The sequence below is a fragment of the Parasteatoda tepidariorum genome, chromosome 3, assembly GCF_043381705.1.
Source record: "Parasteatoda tepidariorum isolate YZ-2023 chromosome 3, CAS_Ptep_4.0, whole genome shotgun sequence".
Lineage (NCBI taxonomy): Eukaryota > Metazoa > Arthropoda > Arachnida > Araneae > Theridiidae > Parasteatoda > Parasteatoda tepidariorum.
Genome location: NC_092206.1, coordinates 50,927,897 through 50,954,919, shown reverse-complemented (window position 1 = coordinate 50,954,919; position 27,023 = coordinate 50,927,897). Strand labels below are relative to the sequence as shown.

Genomic DNA, 27,023 nt, shown 5'->3' with positions numbered 1-27,023 from the left:
CCAGTTTTCATGATGCCATCACAAGTGGCATTTCTGCGCAAAGGAAATGACACCGAGAAAAATTAAAATCGTTTGCGAAAAAACATGTGCCTTGATAACATTTTGAAGTCATAGGAAGTAATCCCTAAGAACAACCAATCTCCTTTAATGGCCATTTTACTGTGGAACAAAGAGCAGTCGCTCCCCCCCCCCCCCCNGAGAGGTTTCACGGTAACTCCAGCAATACACCGTCTGCTCGAAAAATGGAATCCATATGCAGTCAAGATACTGGTGTACGCTTTGTGTGGTATCATAATTCAAGGAATACCACTGAAATAAATTGAAATTCTTAAAATTATTTTCTATTTTTATGTAGTTTATTATAATTTGTATTTCAATTGTATTACTCTTACTTTGTATCTTATTTACTTTATTATATTTTGATAATTGTTCACAACTTTCTAATAACAGTAACCTTTTCAGATATGAATAGTTAATTTTTTATTTATTAAAAGTGTAATATCCGTAGTCATTTTATGTAAAATTTATAACAGGAGCATTTATCCTACTTCCGACGTGTATACACAAGAGATGAGACAGACTCGGTCAGATCTTGGGATCGTTTACTGAAAAATGGTTTTGGGTGGACTCGTGAATAAAATTTGCATTAACTTTTCTCTTACTTTACTAAGACATTCTTACATGAAGCAGCAGAGCAAAATAAAAATAAATTCTCAAACCTAACAGTTTACTAAGAGAGTTTCTGATTTGGAATCTTACAAAAGTTAAATGATGATGATTCCTCTTCACCATTTCTCTTTCTCATTCAATTCTACTTTTTTCTCTTCGTTTTTTGGTTTACAAACCAGTTATTAGTGGTGCAAAAAAGATTTTAATGACTCCTTTCCTTGTTTAGACATCAAATGCTTAGTGACAACACTGCAAATTTGGGCCTTTATTCAACGAATATCTCGGACAAATTCTGAGTAACCTCGGGCTCGAATTAAAATTTTTCAGGCTAATGCTGCTCGGATCTCCAAAAGTGTGTTCAAACTCATCTCTAGTATACACATCATCGCTTGATTTTAATTTTACAATCTGAGGGGGGTTTCTGAAATTAAATATTGTGCTCAACTGATGAAGATAAACATAAAAAACGTATCTCATAATTCAAAAGTAAATTATTGTCTTCTAACAGTCAACAAAACTTTGATACAACAAAAATCTCTTTAGCAAAATGAGTTGTAAGTTCAATACTGTAAGTTCAACTCTGAAATACAGCTAAATTGCTGATGATCAATCATTTTTAACTGCACTGCAGTTTTCATTCATATGTCGTAAAATGAGATTTATGTGACAATTAAGTAATTGGCAACTATTAGAATTTCTGACATGATTTAATTATGATTACAAACTGAATTATAGTACAATAATCTTTTAAAAATGTTAGAAACATTCTAAACTCTTATCACCAAAAATTCACTTCACAATTAAAACTATGTGGATGTTATAAGAAACATACATTAAATGCATTAACTCCTCAAATGGTAACAAGTTTGACATCTCAGATATTGCTCATGTGTTTTCCAAGGTGTGCTTGACATCCATTCCTGACTGCACATCACTAACTTTAGGAACGTCAGCGTTTTTTTCTAAACGAAAGAGTTCTTTTTCTGTTTTGGAATCTAAGTTTTTGGGTATCACATTGAAGTTTTTTGAGTCTTGTTCACAATTTTTAGAATACAAATTCAAACTGGAAATATCAAGAGTATTGTCTTGTCCTTCATTCTTATGGAAAGCATTTATTTTAAAAGTAATTTCTGAGATAACAAAGTTTTCATCAGAGGAAGATTTTAATATATTATTATTCATTTGCTCTTCATCATGTGAGCTTGTAGAATCTGGAGAATCAATGAATTCATTTTGATTTCTTCCGTGGCTAATGTGATCTTCCTCTGCATTTGGAATCCCTGAAAAATTGGAATGTTTTAATATTTTATCACAAATATCCATAATATCCATATAACATTTTATCACAAAATGTAATGAATAATACCAATCTTTCAATTTTTAGCAGTTAACTAATGTTAATCCTAAGGTGGTATGAAATTCTAACACAAATATCTCAGATATATTTCATAGTGCTTTTTTATGTACGCCTTAAAAACTAGAGACTAACATTTTACAACACATTTTTTAAATTAACTCCAACATAAAATTTTACATTTTTCTGGAAAAATTCATTAAAAGTTTTATGCATATACTAAAAAAATAAACATTACAAAAGATTAATTCGTTTTAGCAACCACAAAAACATTAACAAGGATCAAATTATTTTTTACTGAAACAGGGAACAGCACACAAATGCTTTATTGATTGATTTTTAAAAATTTAATAGAAAATCAATCTTGTAATTTATTATGTTTTATAATTTATTAAACTGCTTAATTTATTAAATACTTAATCAATAACTTTTAATAAATTAACTTTTAAGAGTAAAATTTTATAATAGCTATACTTGAAAAACTTATGGACAATTCTTGCCAAAAATTATGAAACATTAAATATTGTGGATTTCTTCAAAATTAAGCATGAAGACAGTTTGAATTGTTGAATAATAATACAATTATATATGTAATTAAAAAATGAGTTAGATTTTTCACCGTGGGATAAGATAGAATCATAATTATAAAGAAATTAGTATACTAATAAGTAAATAGTTATATCATAAGGAAATTAAATTGTAAATTAAGATATTTTAGATGTGTATATTTTCTGAGGGTGAAATGTTAATTAAATATATCAATTAGGTACACTTACAGAAAAATATTTAACTGGCAAAATACTATGTATTTAGTTGTGATACCTGCAGATATTGAAGAATAAACAAAATATGTATTTAAGTTATAGTAAACTTTTGAAATTTTTACCTAGTTTTGAAGTAATATATAATATTTTATGTATTAGCATTACCTTATGGCATCTTTGTGCGTATTCGAATTACATGACATCTCATTATGGCAACTTTTTAATAATTTCATAGCATACCACAAAACACAATAAAGTAGGTAATAGTAATAACATTAAGGTAATTAATTCTAATGCGTAAAAAATTTAGCTATAGATAACATTTATTTTATTGTTTCTTGATTTTAAATGTGTGTTATTGATTAAGTAAAAATAATAAAGAGATAAAGTAGAAAAAACAACCATAAAATGCTATTTGCATCAGAAAATAAAAGAATAATAAAACCAAATAAAAGAAATAGAGCCTCTTTCTAATGACGTAATAGTGTTTGAAAATGAAACAGAGTGAAGTTAGTAGAAGAAGAGAAAAATGATACTTTTGATCTGCTGACAATGACATATTTGTATCTCTGTATTTAGAAAGAAAATGTATTAATAAGGTGACCAAAGAAAAAAAAACTCCTCTGATTTTTGTAATTAATGGCCAGACTTACACAAAATGAAAAACGAATCTCAATTAAAAACTTTTTCATGCATCGATTAACTCTTGTATCTAGTTTCAACCCTTTTGTCACGACCTCATTTTGGCGAAATTTGTTTAAAAATCCCAGAATTTTTTAAGAGTATTTCATTTTTATAAGATTCTAGATTGGATACCACATGGATTAGTTTAGTAAAAAGATGAAAATAGAAATCGAAAATTATTATGTGCAAAAACACTTTTTAAGTAATAAGAAAAACACTTGAAATTTTAGCAAGAAAAAAGTTTAGTTAGGAAGCATTTATCCAACGTTTTAATAAAAATATCAATATGAGACTTAATTTATTTAAGTTACATGAATATAAATATCAATTTGTGATTTTTGAATCATACGAATACGCAACTAGAAGTTTAATTTTAAAGTCACATTAATGCGATTATATTAATATTATTCACTTAAATACCCAAATATTTTATTCCACGTGGCTGCTATTTATGACAGATCAAAGGTACATGTAAGACTGAGATTAACATTTAATACCTGTAAAGAAATACTGTTTTCTTAACATTAAGGACAAAAAGAATTTATATTGATAGCAGTATTCTCTAATATATATTAAATCAATTTTTTTCAAAAAAAAACTTTTTTTTTAATTTATTAACTTTTTGTAATATTTTATAGATATAACAGCATCTATAAGGCAGAAAATAAGAAAATTCTAATAGATAATAATCTAATAGATAATCTAATAAAAATGAATTAGAATCGATAATCAAAATATTTTTCAGAATTTGCAAGATTTGTTTATAGGAAAAATATTGGACTTTTAACTATCTCAAATCAAAATCTATGTTTTTCTATGTTTTTTTCCTGTTGTATTTACATTACATTTTCTAATACTTCAAGATTGATAAAATTCACTAATTTTTCACGATTCTCCATGATTTCCTAGCTTTTTGGTCACCCTTAGAAAAAAATATAGTACATTTTTAAAATATTAATTTTTCATTCTTTAATTTTTCAACACTTTTATATGTTTAGAACTATTTCGAAAAATTAAAATAATTAAGATATTGTAAAAGTGAGTGAAATGATTTATTATTGTTATGCTATGTCAGAACTTGATACTGAATCTATTTTCAAGCAAAACTTAGATGGTTAACTCTGCAAAAAATTTTATTTTCAATCTGACTATTCGACTAAACAAAATTTATATTAGTATTGTTTTCTGAATGCTATTGACGGGTACATCAAAATGTACACTTTTGAATAATATGTCATCACTCATGTATAATTATTTTATTTAATTGTAAAGAATAAAAAAATTGCTAAGTTTCTATAAAAAAAGTAGATAAGTTATACATTAAAGGTTTTACATTATTTTCTTTTTACTATCTTTATTATTTAATAATTTGAAAATTTGTTTCAAAAATGAATTATAAAAACAATATAAGCAAAAAATTAGAGTTTGTTAGAGAGAAATTAGAGTACAATATAGAACAACATTTTATTTCACTTTAGCTTCAAATTATCACTTAAATTGGAAAAAAAATTATTAGTAGTAAAATATTTGCTATATCTCTTTAAATAGTTTCCTTCACAATAAAAAATCTATATAGAAATACAAAGGCACATTTATTAATAGAAAAAGAAAACTGCATTGGGTGTAAATATTATTTTAAAGATACTAAACAAATTTATATAAAACATGCTGTTCACATCCAATTAATAATTTTCCGCTAAAACTTTTTGCCTGACATTAACTAAACTCAAAACCTTTGTTCAATTTGGGTAGGGAAAAACATGCAGTATAAATTGTTAATCTTACACTTGGCAGCAGTTTCATGTGAAGATTCCAAACTAGGTTCACTGCTGAAGAAAAAGATACTGAAATTTAAGATAGATACAAGAAACAGAGAAATAGTATGAAAATAGATAAGTTTGATGAAGGATAAAAACTTGCTTAACATTGAATAAGTTTTTATTAATAAAAAAATGTTTATCTGAAAAAAAAATAAAAAGAAATCTGTAAAAGTCAGTTTTGATATTCTTAATCGAAAAATTATATTGAAGAACAATTGAAAATAAACTGCATTGATGTATCATGAAAATTTTAAATTATGTGATCAATGTTTTCTTGTTTAACTCTCAATAAAATACCTAATTTTAGAAACTGATGTAGAAAATAATAAAAGCATATCTACACAGAGGAAAGTGGTCTCTTTTAAAAGTAGTTAGTAAATGATGAACATGAAAATCATATTAAACACAATTAGAAAATACATAAAGGTAGGAAATATATTAAAAACAAAAATTATGAGTGGATTTCATGTTGCCCTAGTAATTAATTGAAATTAAGTGCTTAACTAATCAGATTATGAAATTTTTTTTAAAAAACTTAAAACTCAGATAAGTATGTCTTACCTCTCAAAATTTAAAAAATTGCTAATAACTTTAATGCTTTAACTCTACTTTTCAATCATGACTAAGAAAAAAATTCCTTAGCAAAATTTATGAAAGTTGGCAGCTATGTTTTTTTGAAATTTACAATCATAGCGCACAAATTTATCTAAAAATACCAAATAATACTTATTTGAAGCGAATTAAGAACTTTAAAAATTGCATGAATAACTAGAAATCATTATGTAACAACTACTTTTTATAAAGTATTTACAAATAAAAGTGTAGGTAAACTGCAAACATAAAAAAAAAATTGAGAACAAACTTTTGATGCTCATTTTCATCACTAACTCTTCCTTCTGGCATTTGTAATTTAGATAATTCCAAAGCAATAAGATAATCCATATTAGGATCAACAACAGCTGTGACTTTATCAGAGCCTGAAATTTGAATAAATAGATATTTACAATGACATAAGTTACAGCTTGGTAGTAGAATTTACAAAAACAATCTAATCAACAGCCCTATCTTCAACAAAAAAAATTATGTTGTTTAGATTTAATTTGAATTTTATACAATCATACTTTAGCTTTGCCCAAAAGAAGAAGAATCAAATACTTATACTAAATTGTATAAAAAAATCAGAAAGAAAGGTTTAACCTCCAAATGATAATATTAAAATGAAATATTTTTATTTTAAAGTAATAAATTAACAGAAATGTAATTAATGATGTTCTGATTTGAGCCTATAAGAAGTTTCTTCAAATGAAATTCATTTGAAGAAAATATTCCTTAAAAAAATATTCCTTAGTCTCTTTTCCTCCGATATAAAAAAAATCCTCCAACTCAAAAATATTCATTAGATATTCTCAAGCAAGACAGCTATAATACAAAAATATGGTAAAAACAAAAATACAATGAGATTTATTTTAATAGAAAATCATTATAGTTAAAAAAAAAGACAGAAACATATCACAATAATTACGTTTTAGCAACGTAAATATTAACTATATACTATAATTACTTGAACTTTTTAGAACATTCCAATGCTTGCAAGATAAAGAACAAAATTCATGGATATCACCAGTTCTTCTATTTTTAACTCTGGGTCTTTTACAGCCTTCTCGAGAACAAGTACCTAAAAATACAATAATGAGCGATGAAAAACAAAAATAAATTGATTTAACCTTTAGTCTTATGGCATCTAGCATGATAACACCTGCTATTCTGGTAAATATATTGTACCAGCCGTAAGAAAGAGTTAAATGCATCAACAAGAAATATTTTTTTTTAAAAATGAAATATGCAATGAATGCACTCATCAATGAAATTATCTATAATTTCTTGAACATTAAAGATTAATAATTTGAAATTCTTTAAAACAAGGATTCATATTTTTCTAAAAAAACATAAATCAATAAAATACTTCTTATAAAAATTTCAAACTTAAAGTATTGAACTGAGGAGAGAAAGCAAGTGAAATTTAAACATATAAAGATGAAAATTTGGACGATTCTCATTTACATCAGGAAAATTTAGCAGTTATGTATAATATTAGCATAGCTAGTTACATATTTCAAAAAATATACGGCTTTCTTGCATGAGCAGATCAAATTAGTTTCTATCATGTTAGTTTCTAAAGGGAAAAATTACTCAAAAGATCAAATATTTGCTATAAATAATAATAATCAAAAACATAATAGTTGCTTACCCATAATTTTCAGTAACTTAAACTATTTTTGATTAAAAAAACGAGTAATAAATGCATTTATATTATAAAATGAAAACAAATATTTATTGATAAACATCCCTGATTTAACCGTAAGTTAGCAAGTTTGATTTGTAGTAATTCTTCATTGAATTGCACCTCATTAGTCAACCAATTTGTATAAACAGAGTACAAAATAAAAAACAGACTACCCTTAATGACTTTGAATCTAATGTTCGGATCTTCATACTCTAGGACTCAAACTAAATGGTTTTGATGGGGAGACCTTAAATATGCTAATTAATTTGTGCAGACAATATTTTAAGTCACAAAATCGGACATGACGAAATATAAAATTTGAACAAAATAGGTCAAATAACTCCTGAGAAATTAAAATTTCGATTTTTAAGGAGCTATTCAACCATTTTGATAAAATTTTGTATTTTGCTTTGACAAAAATTGTATGCCTTATAATTCAAAATTTTCAAACTATTATTAAATAAAATAATAAAAAATAATATTTACTGAAATTTATTTTTTGTTTTAAACTATGTTTGAATAAACGAAATTATAATTAGGGGCCAAAAATGTTTCAATTTGCTTAAAAAGTTCTCGAGATATGGCAAACTACGCAAAAAGTAAATTTAACATAAAGGGGTCCTAACTTAGGATAACTCTTTTGATCATGACCATACCTCTACATTTTAGGGGTCAGAAATCCAAATCAGTCGGAAAATAAGGTATAATTATTCAGAGTAAGTATGTTTTTGTGTCTGATTTCATAACTTAAAATATCGTCTGCACTAATTAATTAGCATATTTGAGGTCACCCCGGTGAACCTTTAAGATTGAAACATGAAGATCTGATCATTAGATCAAAAGTTATTCATGGTGGTCTGTTCTTTAATTTGTGAATTGTACATTTTATTCATATGTCAACCGTAAAATAGCCATAACCAAGTCTGATTGCAGTGAGCAAAATAAAAAACGGACCACACCTTAATTACTTTTGATTTAATTATCAGATATGCTAATTAATTACAATAAAGTTACGAAATTAGATGCAAAAACCTACCAAAATAAAGGGAATAGCCGCAATCTGGGAAGCATGGTTCCCATAGTTTAGGCAGGAGAGCAATCTAAAGTTTAGACCCCTTAATGATAATTTTACTTTTTGCTTCGTTCACTATGTCTCAAGATTATTTTAAGCAAATTGAACATTTTTTTCACAAAATCATAAAATTTGTTTATTCAGATATAATTCTATGCAAAAAATAACTTTTAACAAATATTTATTATTTTTTATTACTTTATTTAATAATGGTCGAAAAAAAAATTATTTTAAGGTACAGAATTTTTTGCATTGTTTTAAAGAACATAATATTATATGGCAAAATACAAAATTTGAACGAAATCGGTCTCATAGTTCCTTAAAAATTGAACTTCCATTATCTGAACTTTTTTAAACTGTAAATTGTGAGAATTCACATGAATTCAAGAATTTACAAATTAACAAGAAAAGCAAAATTATCTTGGGTTTTCATAATAAATGGCCTTAAAGTATTGGCTGTCACATTTTGCCTAAATTATCTTTTTATATTCACAAATAAACATTATAAGTCTTTGCAATTCAACCTGTTTAATAAGTTTCATAAGAAAAAATCATTGTTTGCCTAAATTAAACTTAAAACAAACATAACTTACCTAAAACAGATGCCAGGACTGAATTAGCAATAACATCTTCATCACTGTCATAATCAGGCCAATCACAAACTGCCGCAACATTTGTGTGTTTACCCTGTCGGTTAATAACCCAGGGATCATTCGGATCAACATTCTCTAATGAATCTAATAATCCGTTCATCTGAAAATAATTTATAAAAGACTTTAACGTGATCCTTTTGCTTTGACATAGCAAAAATTTATTACATTTAGTTTTACATTTCTTAGACTTAAAATACTAACAATAGAAAGAATATTATTTTAAATATTAATGTAATTACAATAAAATTATTATAATTTAAAACATTTTAAGGTTTTTACAAAACAAAGCAAAATATTATTTTGTAACATTTCTATTCTAAAAATAATTAAGTACATTGAATCAAAATTCTTCATTACAGTACTATTTATCTCAAAAAAGACAGTAAATAACCATGAAATTGGAATATTATTTTATGACAACTAAAATCTCTTAATAGCTTCAATATACTATTTTCTTCTAAATCTTCTTTTCCCAACTAAGTGAACACAGCAAATAATAATTATAATCAATCAATCAATTGATTATAATTATAATCAATAATCATAATTATATACAATTATATCAAATTACTGTAAATATAATAATTAAGTGTTGTTTTAATACAATCAAAGATATAAATTAACCAATGACAAACAAAATTAGCCAGTCGGGAGGGACAAACCAAAATTTCATTACAAAGTAATATAAGCTATTTTAAATTAACTATGATAGTCTTCTTAACTAATTAATTATTGATTATAATTATAATCAATAATCATAATTATAACCAATTATATCAAATTAGCGTAAATATAATAAATAAGTGTTGTTTTAATACAATGAAAGATATAAATTAACCAATGACCCCCGTGGCAGAATTGTGGAGACACGGGGACATTGTCGCAGAATGTTACTGAGTTCTTGCAGAAAGATTTTTCATTTGGGAAGTAAAAAATTTTGGTTTTCTTTTCTGCAGAAACTTTCGAAAGCTTCTATCTTCTCTTCAGAATAACATTCAAAATTATATGCCATTCTTGCGCATCGGAGTTGGAAAAAAAGGCAGTAATTTTTCTATTTTCATTTGAGAATAATGAAGTAAANCTACTTTTCAATTATGACTATGAAAAAAATTCTTTAGCAAAAATCATGAAAGTTAGCAGCTATGCTCTTTTGCAATTTACAATCATATCGCACAAGTTTATCTAAAAATACCAAATAATACTTATCTAAAGCAAATTAAGAACTTTAAAAATTACATTAATAACTAGAGATCATTATATAACTTTTTATACAGTATTTACTACAAATAAAAGTGTAGGTAAACTGCAAACATAAAAGAAAATTGAGAACAAACTTTTGATGCTCATTTTCATCACTAACTCTTCCTTCTGGCATTTGTAATTTAGATAATTCCAAAGCAATAAGATAATCCATATTAGGATCAACAACAGCTGTGACTTTATCAGAGCCTGAAATTTGAATAAATAGATATTTACAATGACATAGGTTACAGCTTGGTAGCAGAATTTACAAAAGCAATCTGCAGCTCTATTTTCAAAAGAAAAAAAAACTATATGTTGTTAAGATTTAATTTGAATTTTATACAATCATACTTTAGCTTTGCCTAAAAGGAGAAGAAACAAATACTTATACTAAATGGTATAAAAAAATCAGAAAGAAAGGTTTAACCTACAAATGATAATATTAAAATGAAATATTTTTATTTTAAAATAATAAATTAACAGAAGTGTAATTTATGGTTTTCTGATTTGAGCCTATTAGAAGTTTCTTCAAATGAAACTCATTTCTGAAGAAAATATTCATTAAAAAAATATTCTTCAGTCTCTTTTCCTCCTACATAAAAAAAATCCTCCTACTCAAAAATATTCCTGCGATATTCACAAGCATGATAGCTATAAGAATCCAAAAATATGTTAAAAACAAAAATAGAATGAAATTTATTTTAGTAGAAAATCACTACAGCTAAAAAAAAAGGCAGAAACATATCTCAGTAATAACGTAGTAATAACTTTTTGTCAACGTAAATATTAATTATATACTATAATTACTTGAACTCTTTAGAACATTCCAATGCTTGCAAGATAAAGAACAAAATTCATGGATATCACCAGTTCTTCTATTTTTGACTCTGGGTCTTTTACAGCCTTCTCGAGAACAAGTACCTAAAGATACAATAATGAGTGATGAAAAATAAAATTATTTAAACTTTAGTTTTTGTTAAAAAGATTCTGCTCAAGTGTGAGATTTTTATATTGCATTCATAAAAAAGAATACCAGCATAGCACTGAAGTAACAGTTTATCAAACTAAAATTTGTAATATAGTCAGTAGTTAGAAGAGAGAGATAAAGAGAAAGAGAGATTTCAGAATTTTTATTCTTGTTACATTATTTAAGTTAGTACATAAATAGTTCCAAGATTTAGATAGATTTGAGATTATAACTTTTCAGATAGTGTGTAATTTTAAATACCTGTAATACAGTTTATTAACTGGTTTACGAATATTTATGTTCACATCACTAGACATAATATAATCGTAAATTATGAGAGTTCACATGAATTCAAGAATTTACAAGTCAACAAGAAAAGCAAAATTATCTTGGGTTTTTATAATAAATGGCCTTAAAATATTGTGCAGTCACATTTTGCCTAAATTATTTTTTATCTTCACAAATAAACAATAAAAGTCTTTGCAATTCAACCTGTTTAATAAGTTTCATAAGAAAAAATCATTATTTGCCTAAATTAAACTTGAAACAAACATAATTTACCTAAAACAGATGCCAGGACTGAATTAGCAATAACATCTTCATCACTGTCATAATCAGGCCAATCACAAACTGCTGCAACATTTGTGTGTTTACCTTGTCGGTTAATAACCCAGGGATCATTCGGATCAACATTCTCTAACGAATCTAATAATCCATTCATCTGAAAATAATTTGAAAAAGACTTTTAAGTGATCCTTTTGTCTAGACATTGCAAAAATTTATTATATTTAGTCTTACATTTCTTAGACTTAAAATATTAACAACAAATAACCATGAAATTGAAATATAACAACTAAAATCCCTTGATAACTTCAATATATTATTTTCTTTTAAATCTTCTTTTCCCAACTAAATGAACACAACAAAGAATAATTATAATCAACCAATTAGTTATTGATTATAATTATAATCATAATTATAACCAAATATATCGAATTAGTGTAAGTATAATAATTAAGTGTTGATTTAATACAATCAAAGATATAAATTGACCAATGAGAAACAAAATTAACCAGTCGGAAGGGACAAATCAAAATTTTGTTACAAAGTAATATAAACTATTTTAATTTAACTATGATAATCTTCTTATAACGTTAAAACATAAGCAAACATTAAAAAAAGACTTTGCTATTTATTGCCCTTACAGTTAGCACAAAGTGTATAATCTAAAAGAAATCAAAATCTAGAATTTTTGGTAGAATAAAAATAATTCTTGAAATTTCTAGTTAGTTTAAAAACACTACAAAATTATTTAGTATAAAGTTTAGGAGTTTTAGCATTTAATAATTGAAAAAAATAACAGTTAGGTAATTGACTTGTTAAGATGTTTCTTAATTTGGCATAAAGCACATTATAATTATAAATAATATTTGTATTACTAATGATAAATTCTGTGATAAACCCAAATAATATATTTCTGAGCAATTGCAAAATGAGAAGCAGCACTCTTCAAAAAAAAAATAATAATAAATAAGTGTATCAATATTTTAATACAGCTTATGTTCAGTAACTGTAAATATAGAGTGAAGGCAGGAAGTGAACATTTTATATAATCATCTCCACTTAATTGCATGTCGGAAAAACCAAATAACCTTCTAAAATGAATAAAATTTAATGAAACAAAAAATTTTATATGAAACCTCTGCTAAATTTCCTCATTCAAATGATTATTTATGGTTGCCAGTCCTCGCTTAATAAAGAAAAAAAGATGAGAAATAAAAAAAATTTAAGAGTTGTTTTTCCTAGCTAGAATGGAATTTCAGTTAAAACAATGAGAATACAATACAATTGTCACTTCAATAGAAATTTCCTATTTATTTTCTGCTTCAAACAGTTGTCAGAAGGTAGTTAAAGTAATCAAATCTTGTAAGCAGTTTTATAGTGAATGAGGAGTTTTTTGTGACTCTTTGACACACTTCACTCTTATACCATTTAGAATGTGGGTATCTAAGAAATCTCTTCTGAGGGAAATTAGAGCATCATAGTGCATAAATTATACTCTTTGTTAGCATTGATCTATTTTTACATAAATTTTAATGTCATTCATACTTTATGAAATTAACACTGACTGTTCTAATTGTTTATCAATCATTAATATAAGTGAGTTTTATTTCTTTAAAACATTGTTCCATGCATTACACAGCAATTCAAAGTACAATTTCATTTTTAAAAAAAAGGATTTAAGATTTACTAATGCATTCCTCTTACAATCAAATGAAACACTTATTTGAATACAGTTAGCTGAAACCAATAGCATTTATTACTTACATCTTCAACAGGATCCATCCCCATTAGACCAGGTAAACGATTCCTTCTCTTTTTACGTTGGCTAGTTGGTGTTTCAGGAGGTGTCAAACCTTTATGAACTGCATTCAGCAAATCAAGTCTTTTTCTTTTAACAGATGTCGTCATTTGGACGACTTTGGATTGAGGAGTTTGTAGATAGACATGAGTAATTGACTCAGACAGCTTTTCCGTCACCTCTTCCAGTTCTTTCTGATAAACAGATATTTAAAAATGTTTTTATACATCGATAAAATTTAGAAAAAAAATTTAATAGAATAAAACACACTTTACAAATAGTAATATAACATGTTACATATTTTAACCCCATATTAGCATGCATCTGTTGCCAAAATCATTATCACAGAAATTTAACTAATACAATAGAACATCGATCGATTATTCCTTAAAAGATATTTTGTGAACGATAGATATGGGAAAACTATGAATGCAAGTCAATATAAAATACCGAGTAGAAAAAGTATGAATAATAAAAAAAAGTGGATTTGAAAATAAATTTAAAATCAGTATAAAAAATTTTAATTGAAAAGTGTACCTACTTAACGTAAAAATTTTTACAATATAAAATAAATATGAATATACACATTTATTTTTTTTAAACAAATGAAAATTTTGGTTTAAATACACTCATTTATGACATATTTCTGTTCTTTTCCTGTAAATTAGTGTGAATTCAGGAAGTTTTTGTCTCTAAGGCATTCAGACCTTCTGCAAATGTTGGCTCTGGTTGTGGTTCCATTACATCATTTTCATCGTTATCATTTTGATCTTTTTTAGTTTCCGCAACCATTTACTCCACTGGTATTAGACCACAAAGTTCAACATCTTCAACAACATGCATAAACACCAAATGTGATGTTTGAGATGTTTCCTCCAAAGTGTTACAAATTCTCTTTTCTTCTTCATCATTAGTATCAGTAATAACTATTTTCATCGCAAAACAAAATGATTGACTTGTGTTTGGATGCTTATAAGAAAGGTGATCTCCTAAGTAAGGAAAGCGGTTCAACTTATTCTTTTACATAACAGGCTCAGCTTTGTGTATGATTGAGAAAGGGAAAACCTTTTTACATGCTTATGAGCCGGTTTTTGTAAATATCTTGAGCTGTGATGAAACGGCATTATGAGGAAAGTTCGGTTAATAGTTAACTTAGCTTTCGCCACAAAATAAAAAATTTCACTACTTCCAGATTTGTCCATTCCAGATTCTTATTCCTTTAAAAACCTAAAATGAACAAAATTAATTCCGCAACATAAAAAGTTAAGAATTAGTTTTGCTCAATCCCAGCTTTTATTGAGTTCTAAATAAACTCTTTGGTATAATTTAAATTTATGCATATTTAAAGAATTTTTGCTAATGCGGAACTAAATTAAATTTTTTAATAGTGAGCAATGTAAAACAGTTTGTTTAATTTAATTTTTTCAACTAAATTTAATACTTACTTGCAGATATTCAAATATAGTTTTATTATATCCATTATCTTCTAAATAAAAACCATGTACATATGTGCCGCACAAGATACGCCTTGCTCGAAGAAGCTCGTATATTGCGTCTTCTAAAAAGGAAGTGTCTGCTTCGGGTGATGATGTCATAGCTAAGGTTGCCACTAAAATATTCATTTTTTCTTGCATGGGCTTCACAAATGTCTCTTCATACTAAATTTATAACAGCAATAAAAAATTATTAAAAGTTTGTGACTACAATGCTTGAATTAAGAAATATAACAAATATTTTCTTTTATTAATCTTTGAAGAGGATAAAAAATGACTACTTCCCCAGTTAATTAACTTCTATATTATTACTGGCTAGTGAAAACATTAAATAAATATGTTTTCAATTTAAAGTTAAGCTACATTCATATATAAGGTTTTTAAAATTATATATAATTACAGAAATTCAAAACAGAAATGTAAGTGAAAATGATAGGTAAAGTAGTTAATATTTACTCAACTTTCTTTCTTTTTTTTCTTAATTTTGTTGATTTTTATGATTTGTTATTTTCTATCATAACTTTATAATTGGTAATAAAATTACAAGACTATATGACACAAAAAAAACTACTTCCTTTTTTTCAAAAATTTAATAATTGATTATTAAAACAGATATAAAAACCTTTGAAATATAAATACATATGTAAAATGAAGGTTTGTCAAACATTTTGAGAATTTCAATTGCATAAAAATTAGTTATATTCATTCACCATATTTTTCAATCATTAAAGACAACAATAATGGTATTTAATGAAAAACAAAACATAAAAAAATAATAACTTAATAATCCTTTACACAAGGAAAACGTAAATTTTAGTAAAATAATTAACAATGTTTTCAAACATTTTCCAAACCTTACAGAACTCTTATAAATCCATAAACATTAAAAATTATGAAAAATTTATTATCTAGTAAAATAAGTTAATTCTAAAATTTTAAAGAAAAACTTAAGTGAAAAAAAATATAAAATCAATGAATTGTTAAAACTGATTCAAGACACTACAAAAGAATGTAAAAGTACAAATCAGTGCCATTCAATTAATAATATTAAACATTCTAATACTCACTTTGAATTTATTTTCATGATTTTTGAATCTTGTATAATACTGTAAAAATCTTTTAAGCTCCTGCATATGTTTATTATGTTCTTCAGCCTAAAATTAAATTTATCTCAATTAATACAAAATACCACATTTTGCTGTTTAAGGAGACTTCATAACTATATTTATACACATTATTAAAGAAAACTGAAATATTTTAGAAAAATATAAATTGGTATCGATAATTATTTATCAATAATTTTTTTCAGGCTTTTAAAGCAATGATTCAAAATTCTTTCATTTTAAAAAACATTTTAATGAAATTCAATTTACTACAAAAAATATTCCAAAGATATTTTAACAGAATAAAAATTGTGCAAGTAAATTGGAGAACTAACTTAATAGCTATATCATTTTCATTCACAAGGCAATTATTTTATGAAAATTTTATAATTATTAACTACTCTTAAACAAGCAGCATGTACCCAGATCAACAAACACTTGACCAAAAATAGGGTTTCATCAATAATTATTTATTAGGACTTAATTTTTATTAACAAGACTATTTAATTTCCTTTTAAATATATCACTATAAATCTAAAACATAATTCACACAAAATAATTTTTGCACTCATTTAAACAACATACAAAGCAAAATTTTGCAATGGTGTCGCCAAGATTCGTTTAGTCATCCAACAACAGTAAAGGGCAGCATTGATAATTCCAACCTCAAGCTCAAAGTTGTTCCATATTCCAAAACTCTAGGACCAAACTGACAGACTTACTTCAACTTTGTGCACGCACTACGTCAGCACCATCTGCTTGATCATGGTCTAACAATACCCAATGTTGTATGGGTTTCTTTCACATTCAACTACTGTCTTGTTTACATCATTGCTGTTCAATTTCCTGAGGGAAACTAGAGAAAAACTTATTTTCAGACTAGCACTCGTATTTCAGTAACTATTTATCCTATACAACCTTAATTAAAAACACAATGTATAAAAGCTGAAATATTAAGCTTTATATGTTGTGTTCTGTTTTCGAACGCAGCAGTACAATGATACACTTTGTTTTTTGGACTCATTTCATTCTTGTGACTTCTAAGGGAATTTACTATAAAGGGAATTTACTTCATTTATTAGAGCTTCTGTCTTAACTTCTGCACGTTTTACAGCGTCATGTCGATTGCATCTGAAATAGCCACCAGTTCCATAATTGTGTTTTTTCCATGCTTCTAAACACACCCAACAAAATTCATATTTGCACTGAAATAAATATATAAAAATGCTTTGTAAATAATCTGTATAATACCTCATAATGTATGAATAATAACAATAATGAAACTGTATTAAACATTGATCAAGATATGAATAACTGTTTTGAAGTATACATTTTTTAACTTTAAAAAAATAGCAATTGTGAAACTTTATATTACATTAGATTATAAGAGCTTAAAAAATCAAAGCTACAACAATGTCAAACCCAATTTTAAGTTCTGAGTGAAAACATGTTAGTTCTAGAGATGTACTAGATCCAAAAATTTTGTTGGGCCTGGGTACCGGGTGATAATAGGATCATATACCTTGCCAATTCCAGGTACCTAGCTAAAATTTTATTTGCTACCTGAATTTATTACCTGACTGGGTATTATAACATTCAAGTAAAAAAAAATCAAATAGAACAAATATTTTACAAGATATAGCCCCAAGGAAATTTATTACACGCCTATATAAATATAACATGTTTTTATTTTTAGATGAGATTTTAGTACAATCTCTTAAAGATGTTGATACTTGGTGAGAAATTTTATCTTATGGTTAACATGGAACAGAAGATTCATATAGCACTTTTGCAGTCCTTAACGTTCGGGTTCTAAAAAATATTTAAAATGGATAATGCAATGCAATAAGAAAAATTATTTTAACAACCAAAGATGTTACTTTTAAACAGTAAGAACACATAGTAATAATATTATTGAAACTCACTTTAGTACATTTCATGTGGTTACACCCTTCAGTGCGTTGGATAGGACATTTGCAGTTAGGGCACGGCTTAGAGTTTGTAACTAACCACAATGAGTTTTCAGCTTGTTCTGTCTCAACATAAGTATTTTTTACTAAAATGGGCAAAAAAGAAACAAGAATGATGAATTTGTGAAAAAATTTGAAAAATAACATATAAACAAAAATTAGGCGATATAGTTGCATATGAATAAACAATTAAAATAAATACATTAAAAAAATATAGTTAAAAAATTGAACTTTTCACTTCAGGATATACTCTTGATGTGAATTTATCTGAAAATTTGATCTTATATTAAATGTCAATGAGTTTTCAATTTTTCCTGTGTCAACAATCAATTAAATTTAATAATAATAACAATTAAGCAAACTAACTTAAATATTTAATTTTAAATACTTTAGCTAAAAATCTTTAAAAAAAATAACTTCTGATGCATTACCAAGATATTTATAATTTTTTTAAAAAAAGCAATACATTAAATGTTTGAAACAAAATAAATATTTATTAATCAGAAAAACCTGTAAAAAAAATTTCAGCATTAGTTAAATTCCTTTCTTAAATTAATTAATCAAAGAATTTTTTTTTAATTTAGTGGACATAAAATCATTGATTAATAAATTCTCTTCCTAAGAAACATTTCTGATATGTGAAGCACATTCAAATTTTTTTTTAATACATATGTATTTTCTTTTTTTTCTCAACTTTTTACAGCAAATAATGCGCTGTGATTATTCCAAATCACAAGAGATTTGTTTGATTCACAGTCTTTGTTCACAGATTCATTGATTAATCAACATTATTTCTAAGGTATTTCACACCAAATAATCAAAAGCAGAACCTTTTTTTTACATTTAGAGTAACTCCATTATTATCAACATCAAAAGTATTGCACCCACTATAATAGCATGCATTTTTAGTCACTGATATAAGATAATCTCCAACTAATCACTAGTTCAATTATGATAGGGTTGCTTCTTTTAAGATCATTAGAAACAAAACACTTTTTATCCTGCTTGACCTACAATTTTCTGTGAAATTAAAGTTTTGCTAGTTCTGTTAAAAGAATCTGATTACTGAGCAGATTTTTAAAGTTTATTGTTAAAAGTGTTGAGTATAAGATAAATCATAATAAAATGTTGATTATGTAAAATAAGTTAATACACAAACATTTACTTAGGCCCTTCAACCCATTTTGTGACTAAAGCTGCCAGCCTATTTCACAACACTTAGTCCATCTCTGCCTTTCTTAAATCCATTAAATTGTACCTTCTTAAAATCTCTATTTGCCATGTCATTCTAAATCTTCCTCTTTTCCTCCTACCATCAAGAACCCAGGATAGCAAATCATGTATTAGCTCCTCTCTGGGCATTCTTAACACACAACCTACTCATTGCCAACTTCTTTTGCTAATTTTTTTTTCTATTTGTAATTTGTTTGTTGGGTTTACCCTTTCCGAAATTGATTTATTTCTTTTCTTAATAGGGTAAAGAAGATTTTTCTGAACACTAACTTTGTAAAAATTCATGTTTTTGCAAGTCTAATTTTCGCAAGCACCGTGTTTACCATGTTCCAATTACTTCAAACAAACAAAGTTCTACTGCAACTTATAAAAATTTAATTTTAGAAACACTTCAAACTATATTATTGAAGGTTAATGTTAGCCAAACAATAAGACGCTTCCTAAAAACTAAAGGCATGGAGTAAATCTTAGGTGAACCCTATGCTAAATTATTCCTTTAAAGCAGAGTGTAAGAAACTTTTGTAATCAGAAACTTAATATTCTGCATACATATGGTTGAGTTACTGTACAGTAATATTTAAAAATTTTGAAATTATATTTTTGAAAGCAATAGCATAACAGAGAGCAGAGCATGCATTCAAAAATTCTTATTCTTACATTCNAGTATTACCTTTTCTTCTACCATTAAGAACCAAGGATAGCAAATCATGTATTAGTTCCTCTCTGAGCATTAAGACACAACCTACTCATTGCCCACTTCTTTTGCTTATTTTTTATCTATTTGTAAATTGTTTGTTGGGTTTGCCCTTTCCAAAATTGATTGATTTCTTTCCTTAATAGGGTTAAGAAGATTTTTCTGAGACACTAATTTTGTAAAAATTCATGTTTTGCAAGTCTAATTTTCGCAAGCACCATGTTCCAATTACTTCGAGCATACAAAGTTCTACTGCAACTTATAAAAATTTAATTTTAGAAACACTTCAAACTATATTATTGATGGTTAATGTTAGCCAAACAATAAGACGCTTCCTAAAAACTAAAGGAATGGAGTAAATCTTAGGTGAATCCTATGATAAATTATTCTTTTAAAGCAGAGTGTAAGAAACTTTTGTAATCAGAAACTTAATATTCTGCATACGTGGTTATGGTTGAGTAACTGCACAGTAATATTTAAAAAATTTGAAATTATATTCTTGAAAGCAATAGCATAACAGAGAGCAGAGCATGCATTCAAAAATTCTTATTCTTACATTCTTGTGGCTTGATTTCTGCTATTTTATTATGCCATTCCTTCCACTTCTCACAACCACAGGGAGCATGAGCTTCTCCCAAACATTCCCTAAATAACCATAAAATAAACTTTTTACTTGAGAGATGCCATAAGTTTTTAAAAGGAAGTAATAAGTAATTCATTTAATTAATGTTGATTTTTGATCAAATTGCAACATCTTATTCCCCTTTCAACATTTTCAAATTAGTTAAAGTAGTTAAATAGAAAATAAGCACTTACATTAAAGCATTAGAAAATAAGAAGAAAATTCAAGAAATGAACAAAAAGTAATTTTTAAGTACATAACATTTTTATCAATTTTCAGTTTACTTTTTATGTTAGAAAAGAAAATCATATTAATAACATGAAACTTAAAATATGTTACTAGCTTCGATATTCAGTGCATTAATTTAGCATAATTTTTCATTTGCAAAATCACTCTTGTTCTAATAGTCAATAAATATTGTAGAAGCTAAATATCCTGGCCTTTAAGTACCAAAGTTATTTGAGTAATTAATTTTAATGCAGATTAATAAAATCTAAACAGATATTTATATTTCATATAAATTATTTTACAGAAAAATAAAACTACCATTTCAATCAAAGCTGAAGGCAAGGAAAAAAAAAATTTGTAAGGTAAAGGTAATGTTTCCTTAGTGTTATTTTTTGTTATGTTATTTTTATTTTATTTTTTTTTGTTATTGTTTTGTCACTTAACTTAGTATTGATATTTCAATTTAGTTTTGATATTTCATCTTTTCCTAAAAAAAACAATTACGCAGGGAAAACAATTATCATTAATTACCAGCAAAAATAATGTCCATTCCCACAATCTACTGAATGAGATAGTGATGGAGGAGTACTGAACGAAATAGCCAGTAATTCCTCACTAATTTTCTCTGTTTCTGGAAGTTTTACAGCCATAGCGCAGGCAGGGTAGGGGCACCATTTCATAGTTGGATTGCTTTCAACAAATGCCTAAGAAAAATTTTATTATTATTTGCATTACAAAGAAATCTTAAAACCAACAACTATTTACTTTCTAATACTAGGAATGGAAAATGAAATATGAAAAATACCTTAATATCAAATTGTGAGTATCTTTTAATCATCTCCTCAGAAACAATTTTTTCTATGACATCAACAGGAACGATGAAAGGGCATTCAAAGGCTGGACAGAGAATTTTCTGTGTATCACCATCACTTATTTTAATAGTAAGATACCTGTTTAAAATTGGAATCTAGAGTAAATAGGGCATTAAGTAAAAAAGTAATTTTCGTAAGGGCAATAGAATTTTGTTTTCATAATAAAATATTATGAAAATAAATTAATGCCATAACTTTTAATAATATTTAGAGACTTTAGTGGGAGAAGTTTTTAAGGAAAGCTCATATTTTAATCTTGTTTAACAACCAACATTATTTAATTTGTGAAGTCTTTTACTTATTCAGATCTCAGTAGATGAAGTTACTAAGTGAAAATCTTTGAGTGTTTTCTAAGTGGAAAAAGGTATACGGCAACAAAATGAACAGTCGTCGGCAACTAAACATAATTTGCATCAAAAAAAAAAACATTTTATGATAAAAATAAAATGTTACAGATAATACAAAAGTAAGCATCACATTCATTTTTTTATACTTAAAATATTAAACATGTACTATAAAATTTATAAAAACATAATATAAAACAGGAATAGGAACATAATATAAAATGTTTAACAGAAACTGACTATAATAACTTATATTTTGATTGCAGCTTACTCTTTCCAACATTCTTGACAAAACTGGTGTAAACAAGGTACTTGCAAGGTTTCTTCTGTAGACATATCTTTCATGCAAATACCACACTAGAAGAAATAACTCTTTCAGTTCTTTACTACAGTGTATTGTCATTATATGAACTATAAAAACGTTTAATATAATAAATTGTTTAATATGCTATTAAAACAAACCGGTGAAATCTAAAGCAATGAAGATGTATTTTCTGAAATTGTCATATCTTCATATACTTTATCGCTTAAAGGAAACATTTTTATAAAAATTTTCAATCTACGAATTACAAATAATAACATTCAAAAATTTCACAATATAATAGTTTGGAACACTAGAGATTTTTCAGGATAGTTCATTAATTTCACAGAACTCTCTAAAAACTCATTATTTTATCAATATTAGGACTATTTGTTACAATCCCATTCTCTGACTTTTATTCATAAAACTATTAGAAGTAAGCCTTACTTAAATGGTGAGTCAACTCCACATTTTTTCATTTTAAAATACAAGGCCTAAAATTCTACTGAGTATATTGTTTTCACTATTTTGCTTGATTTTTACATTTTCAACGGCAGTTAAAATAAGCTGGAGGTATGTTAATTTTAAAATAAGGCAAATATTATTATCATATAATGTAAGGCTATCTCTTCTTTTTAGAAAAAAAAAACATAGAGTCAACTCATTATTCAAATAAGACCTTTATATTTTAGAGGAGGAAAAATTTTTTGATATGATTGCCACCTAGTCAAATAATTTGGCTTTAAAACTATCTTTGAGGACCTAACAATACTGGTGCATGCTTGCACAACACTACAGCATGTTAGATCAGAGAGTAGATGGTGGTAGTAATCACCCAGCCACCACACCAGGCTCCCCTGCATAGACTTTTCCGGCGCAGAAACAGCTGGGATATTACATAACATTTGATTCAAAACCATTAAGGACACAACTGGGGAAATAGCAGCATGATTAGACACCCAGCTTTTAGAGCAGAGGATTGAACCCCATTCCATAGTAGGCAAAGACTAAACCCACTACATTAACTAGGCTGCATTTTGAAATTTTGACCTATTTTGTTTTGGTGTTGAGTTCTGAGAAAAATATTTGTTCTTATTGGTATATATATTCTCTATTTCATACTAAAAAATCTTAAATACTTATCTTTAGAAACTTAAGTCTTACAAATATTGGTAGAGTCTATTACATGAAAAGATGTCTCCAAAAAGTTACATCAAAAGAGATTATACTAAGTATTACCCTCAATTCTTAAATATTTCAGTTGACGTCAAAATTACATAAATTTTATCAAGGATATTGCTTAACTTGTTAAAAAAAATATACAATAAATAAAAATTTATATACATCCATATACCATACTGAAAAAATTTAATATAAAAGCCTTATCGTAACACGAAAATTACTACCAAAGAAAGGATTAATTTTGTTCCACCAGTAATTTAGATCTAAGTAAAAACTTTATAGTAACATAAAGTATGGAAAATAAATAATAATAATAATAATGAGTACTAAATACCAACAATTGATATTAACCATTATTTCTTCCTTGACAACAACCGTGTGCACAGGGCTATTGAGAGTCTCATTGTGATATTCTTGCTGTATCTGTTCACAGCATGCTTTTAAAGAATCTTGGGTAGCTGAAAAATTCACTGCACTTGATGGAGGTGTTATGCCAACTTTATTGCAGCATGTAACAGGATCTCTCATCCAGGCATCCAGTAAACTCTGCCTTGACCACTCTGTTTGAAATATTAAGGTTAGTTCCTGGAGATTTTTATGAGAGTAAGTGATTTTAAATGTCATTTATATGAGCATTATATCAAGAGTAAAAAATGTTTTCAAAAGGACTAAGCTCATAATTTTAATAGCAAAAAATAAAGATTAAGTATTTAAAAAATAATTAATTTTTGTAGAATTCTCCATTTAAAATTGCTTTAAAATTGCTAACATTAAAAATATAAATTTAGTACTTGTATTTTATAATTGATATAAAGATCCAGTATTAAAAAATATATATATCAAATTCCTTGAGTATAGATCAAGATATTTGAAATTGTTTTAACAGTATAATAATTATTATGTAAATGTGAATACTTTTCTACAATTTTCTCACACCCATGGTGCTACATGGGGCTTTTATATAATGTGTATAAAATGAAAGGACAGACACACAAATACCCCTTTTTTTAAAATACCACTTAGAAACAAAGGATCATAGAATGCTATCTGTAGTTGCTAGAAGGAGTAGTAAAATATAATTAATGTACAGGGACAATAAATAAGACTTACTCTAGGTTTTTATTTTTATTGCATTTCCACTCATGTTACACATTTACGACAGACTGTTGTGGAAGCAGGATATTTTTCAGATATATCAGGATGTTAGAGAAGGTCTACACATTACACAACCATGGCGAAGTACCACCATTTTCAAGGCTCTATCTTTTAATGACCCTGACAGAAGTTCCATGAAACTTTGACCATGGACAGACAATGTAGACAGTGCATGAGCTGGTACCCCTCTCTCCAAATACACCACAACCAACAAAAGATTTAACATGCACCTTGCTGCCTATATAAACACCTGTTGTTTTGTTGGTTACCAGGATGAAACTCAGAACCCTCAGCTCTCCAACGAGCAGTTTGAGCAACGCCTTAATTGACTGTGCTCTCGGAGTTCCCATTTGAGAAGGTCCATTCAGCATAAAGTGTCTCCATCTCTTTGGTCAAAACTTTAAGCATCTGTGAAGTAATATTAATCATGAATGTGAAACATGTGGGAGGAGTGGAAAAAACAGTAAAAATTAAATAACCTGGAAGACTTTAGTTAATAGTTCTTATATATTGCAAATAATTTGCATACTCCTTAGCAGCTTGTTACTGCATGTTCTTATGTGACTTATTCCTTCTTTTTATATGCCTACTTTACCCTTTAATTTTTGACCCTTATTTTTAAGCTCCATATATGGTGGTCCATATTAATGTAGTATATATATATAAATTCACACAATTCTTTTATTAAAACAATTTATGGATTTTAAGAACCAGTATAAGAATGGATTTGTATAAATATTAAATGCAAGCCTCACAATTAAAGACTGAATCCATTTATCTCACTAGATGAAAATAAAACTTTTAAGTTTATAGCACACTTATTTTATTGAATATCAATGTGAATACAATAGAAATTGATGACTAAGTATGTGAAAAAGAGTGTGTTGTAAATAAGTCCTATAAACAATGAGAATTGAAGTGAACGAAAGAGTGGAAAGTTTAATACCAAGAGAGGAAAAAAAGTTACATAAATTAAATATATAGAGTGCTACAAAAAAAAAGGAAAAGACACTGTGAATGCACTGTATGTGTGTGCAGACTTTCTGTGTAAACTATCATTTTCAAATCGAATTGCTCTACTACGAGTTCCTCAAATCCAAATATAATGTAACTTTTTAAAACTCAGTATGCATGATTTTAAAACAAACAAAATTTGAAGTATACCATAATTTCGAAGTAGCACTTCAGCTGTGAACAATGGAACATGAAGCATATCACTGGTTTCTACTAAAAGTTGATCTTTGGCTTCGAGTAAATCTTGAGCTCTCAATCCACTTGTGATCTGAAAAATAGTACATCTAAGCGGTTTGCAATCAAGTGGTGATAAAATATTAAAAAAATAGAAAAAATTCTTTTTAAAAAAAAAATAGAAAATTTAACAAAAATCTGAAGAAGAAAAAATCTCAAAAGTTTGAGATTTCATTACAAAGAAAGCAGCCAAATTTTAGTCAGGTACCTGGAATCAGAAACCTTCCAGCATAGCTGCTGCAGATTATTTTAAATAAACAAATTGTGATAAATTTTTATGTTACTTGATTATAGTCTTAATGGTATAGGAATTAATTCCAATTTTTTAGTATCAGTTTAAAAATTCAAGAGAAATTTGAAAAACAAAGTTTTTATTTATTAAGACCTTATACTTGGAAATTTCGTTACATATAGATTATATTAAGCTAAATTTATACAATAATCACTGTATAACTGTGTTGAGGTTGCAGACAAATCTGGATTTACGAAGATAGTATTACAGGTTCCCTCCATAAATTCAGCTACCAAGAGCAGATATAATAAATAATTAATATATGATTATATAAACATTAATTTTTATGCAAGTCAAATGTTTTAAGAAATTATGGGTAATAAGATATGAAAATATCTTTTAAATCATCATTTTATAATATACAGCTTTTAGTAGTGATTGCTTTCATCGCATTAGCTATTTAACTTATAAGGTT

At 26.8% G+C, this 27,023-nt stretch overlaps 1 protein-coding gene across 3 annotated transcripts in view; it reads right to left on the bottom strand.

Moving 5' to 3' along the window:
- Positions 1-1,430: 1,430 nt before the first annotated feature.
- LOC107440258 (ankyrin repeat and IBR domain-containing protein 1) overlaps positions 1,431-27,023 on the bottom strand; it is a 33,113-nt gene continuing 7,520 nt past the window's right edge. For 2 of the 3 annotated variants that reach the window (XM_043041459.2, XM_016053136.3), the window contains exons 8-23: positions 26,233-26,350; positions 24,265-24,473; positions 22,702-22,787; positions 22,020-22,164; positions 21,746-21,918; positions 20,921-21,009; positions 18,393-18,523; positions 17,538-17,672; positions 16,432-16,518; positions 15,317-15,529; positions 13,838-14,065; positions 9,241-9,400; positions 6,853-6,966; positions 6,154-6,268; positions 5,257-5,300; positions 1,431-1,949 (exon numbers count right to left, since the gene is read on the bottom strand). In XM_043041459.2, the coding sequence (XP_042897393.1) occupies positions 1,555-1,949; positions 5,257-5,300; positions 6,154-6,268; positions 6,853-6,966; positions 9,241-9,400; positions 13,838-14,065; positions 15,317-15,529; positions 16,432-16,518; positions 17,538-17,672; positions 18,393-18,523; positions 20,921-21,009; positions 21,746-21,918; positions 22,020-22,164; positions 22,702-22,787; positions 24,265-24,473; positions 26,233-26,350 (2,442 nt within the window). In that variant the 3' untranslated portion in view covers positions 1,431-1,554. The remainder of the gene's footprint in view (positions 1,950-5,256; positions 5,301-6,153; positions 6,269-6,852; positions 6,967-9,240; positions 9,401-13,837; positions 14,066-15,316; positions 15,530-16,431; positions 16,519-17,537; positions 17,673-18,392; positions 18,524-20,920; positions 21,010-21,745; positions 21,919-22,019; positions 22,165-22,701; positions 22,788-24,264; positions 24,474-26,232; positions 26,351-27,023) is intronic. The other variant, XM_071178629.1, reaches the window with a different exon arrangement.